Source organism: Amaranthus tricolor, chromosome 15, assembly GCF_026212465.1.
Source record: "Amaranthus tricolor cultivar Red isolate AtriRed21 chromosome 15, ASM2621246v1, whole genome shotgun sequence".
Taxonomy (NCBI): domain Eukaryota; kingdom Viridiplantae; phylum Streptophyta; class Magnoliopsida; order Caryophyllales; family Amaranthaceae; genus Amaranthus; species Amaranthus tricolor.
Window position 1 is genome coordinate 6,566,214 of NC_080061.1, and position 3,209 is coordinate 6,569,422.

The window sequence follows — 3,209 nt, forward strand, 5'->3', positions numbered from 1 at the left end:
CTTATATGGCTTATTTTAGTATGTTTTAGTTTGTTTGAGGGCAAGATAAAATTTACCACAAATAGTAATGAATGGATGGCTTTAATCCTTGGGTTAAATATCATCTTTGTCAATTATGATGATTTGACAAAATCAAAGCCATACATGGCCCAACTTTTAAGCCTAATTATTTTGCATCCTACAATATAAATTGATTTAATTTAATGTTTATATTTGGTGATAAAAATTTATGACATAAATGTTTATATTGTGGAGAAAATAAAAGAAAAAAAAAATTAAACAAAGACCAACTATAATAAAGTATAAGAAAAAAAAGATGCCTATATACAAAATAGCAGTGGGAAATCCCGGAGAAGCAAGGCATCCAGATGCTCTTAGAGCTGCCGTTGCTGAGTTCTTCTCTATGCTTATATTCGTTTTCGCTGGACAAGGTTCCGGGATGGCTTTCAGTAAGTAAACTATGTCTTATGGCATTCATATACATATTGCAAAATACAGTTTCCGTAACGGTTGTGAACGGATTTCACGGTCAATACTAATGATTTTGCGGTTAATGTGCTTATATTTCGGTCGCAGTAAACTCAAAAACCTTTACAATATGACTGCGATACGGTGATGCGGCCTTATTTTTGCACTATGTTTATGTATCATTGTTCAAGTTGACTTATCATTTTTACGGCATGTTTGGTAGTTGGTATTAAATGGTGAGAAGGATAATGTAAAGTTAGCGTGATTTTGGTAAAAAAGTCTCTTCACAATTTTATCGGTTTTGCTTGTTCTTCAATCATCTCATTTTCATCACAAAATTCATTTCAATGCATTACCATTTAAAAAGATGGTATTATGTGGTAATGAAAAATCGTGAAAAAAAAATGTTTTTATGATCAAAGTTCATTACCTTGAGAATGACATGATGCATTTTATAAAAAATTACAATTCAAGTCATTTCTATTACCACGTTTTAGTATCAACAACCAAATAAGTAGTTAGCAGTCAAAGCATGTCATAGATAGGGTTAGAAGGTTGAATATGCTCAACGTTAGTTGTGGACACTTGAAGGGCCTACCATGAATTAAAAATTAGGGGTATTGAATTTCTTAAGGTAGTGTTTGAAAACATAGAATTCATTTGAAAACAGGGAATTTAAATTTGGTATTTAAATTTAAGAATTGTAAATGACACCTATACACATGAAATTTGCAAATTTTGATATTTGACCTATTTTACAATGTTGTTGGAATTCTATGGAATTGACCCAATTTTATATTTTTGAATTCAAGATTTACCAAACATAGTATTTGGCCAATTTAACATTTGAAAATGAATTCCAAGTTGCCAAACATACCATAAGAAAAATTATAAAAACCGTTGAACATGTTTAAGAGAAAAATGTCATAACCCTTCTTATTTTTTTGTTTTTTATAAGGTAGGACCTCCAAATACGTCATTTCTACAGTGATAGAATATTGGAATGTATTAGAATGAATTTTGCGTAGGAAATGTGATAATTGTCGTAGAACAAACATGAACATTAAATTTGTCGAGAGTTTTTCCTATCAAAATTATACAAACTTTTCATTACCATTCACACCGATTAATACCAACAACCAAACGTAGTGTTTTTTGTTCCAAAGTGTGGTGTTTAATTGATTGGTTTGACAAAATGTATCGCGTTGTATTGTGTTGAGTTAAGGCAGATTGAAAGACAGTGGAATAACACCATCATCAGGAGTAATAGCAGCATCATTATCACACGCATTTGGACTGATAGTTGCAGTTGCAGTTGGTGCCAACATTTCTGGAGGACATGTTAATCCTGCTGTCACCTTTGGTGCCTTTCTTGGTGGTCACATTACTTTTATCCGTGCCACTTTATATTGGATCGCCCAATTACTTGCCTCTGTTGTTGCTTGCTTCCTTCTCCAATTCGCTACCGGTGGCATGGTACTAATATTTTTCTCATTATAATTATTTACGAGTTATAACCTTAAAGTTTAGATCATATGCGAATTACAGCCACCAATGTATTAATATTCTACAGCTTTCAGGCTATATCACACGGTTCCGACCGTTTTAGTGGTCAGAATTTCAGATTAAGTAGTCGGAATTCTTTAATTTGCCAAAATGTTGTAGACATTGATAATTTGGTGGTTGTAATGCTTTAAAATTATTTTTGAGTTACAGTCTTAAAGTTTAGATTATTTGCGAATTACAACCACCGAAATATCAATATTTATAACTTTTAGGCCAAATCACAGAATTCCAACCAATTTAGTTTCAAAATTTTAAGTTAAGTAGTTGGAATCGTGTGATTTTGCCTGACTGCTGTAGACATTGATAATTTGGTGACTTATATTCGAAAAAAAATAAAATTAAATCTATAATTCGTAAAAGGCCTAAATTTTAAGGCTGTAACTCATAAATTACTCTTCTCGTTAATTCTATTGATAAGGCCTGAGGCTTGAAACATAAACTATTTATAAAAGGTTACTTTTGTGAGAGACCATCCTTCAGTTAGTCGACCTAAATAGTGCACATGCTAATAATTATATTAGTTGGGCTATTAAGACTATATATAAAGTGCATTTCACGGCGAAACTGTCTTGTAATGCAGGAAGTAACAGCATTCGCACTATCACCCGGAGTGAGTTCATGGAATGCAGTTGTACTTGAGATTGTGATGACATTTGGACTAGTCTACACCGTCTACGCCTTAGCAGTTGATCCAAAGAAAGGCAATTTGGGCACTATAGCCCCAATTGCAATTGGGTTCATAGTTGGTGCAAACATCTTAGCTGGTGGTGCATTCGACGGGGCGTCGATGAACCCAGCAGTCACATTTGGGCCTGCTGTTGTTAGCTGGACTTGGGCTCATCACTGGGTTTATTGGCTGGGCCCATTCATTGGAGCTGCTCTTGCTGCTATTATCTATGATCACATTTTCATTGGTGATGCTGCTTATACACACCAGCCACTCTCCACTGATTTTTAGATCAAAATTATTCATGTTGGGAGCCAATAAAGCTAGTAATTATTACAAAGGGGTGGTCCCACTTTCCCCTTTTAAGGAAATTTGAAGTTATATATATATAAATATATATATATATATATATGTATATATATATATATATATATATATTCCTGTGCTTTCTTCAAGTGTATCCATGATTGTGGAGATTGTAATAGTGCTTTTTAGTTTAAATTAGTGA

At 33.2% G+C, this 3,209-nt stretch overlaps 1 protein-coding gene across 1 annotated transcript; it reads left to right on the forward strand.

Annotated features, from left to right (window-relative positions):
- The first annotated feature begins 227 nt into the window (after positions 1 to 227).
- On the forward strand, positions 228 to 3,209 carry LOC130801312 (aquaporin TIP1-2-like). Its single transcript, XM_057665134.1, has 3 exons — positions 228 to 449; positions 1,694 to 1,944; positions 2,615 to 3,209. The coding sequence occupies exons 1-3, from the start codon at positions 317 to 319 to the stop codon at positions 2,990 to 2,992; spliced, it is 762 nt and encodes a 253-aa protein (XP_057521117.1). The 5' UTR covers positions 228 to 316; the 3' UTR covers positions 2,993 to 3,209.

Excerpts from the sequence above, each read along its gene's own strand:
- LOC130801312 (XM_057665134.1), top strand. The coding sequence starts at position 317 with ATGCCTATATACAAAATAGCAGTGGGAAATCCCGGAGAAGCAAGGCAT. Across the intron at positions 450-1,693 it reads AGGTTCCGGGATGGCTTTCA|GCAGATTGAAAGACAGTGGA; the intron begins GTAAGTAAACTA and ends TGTTGAGTTAAG. Across the intron at positions 1,945-2,614 it reads AATTCGCTACCGGTGGCATG|GAAGTAACAGCATTCGCACT; the intron begins GTACTAATATTT and ends CTTGTAATGCAG.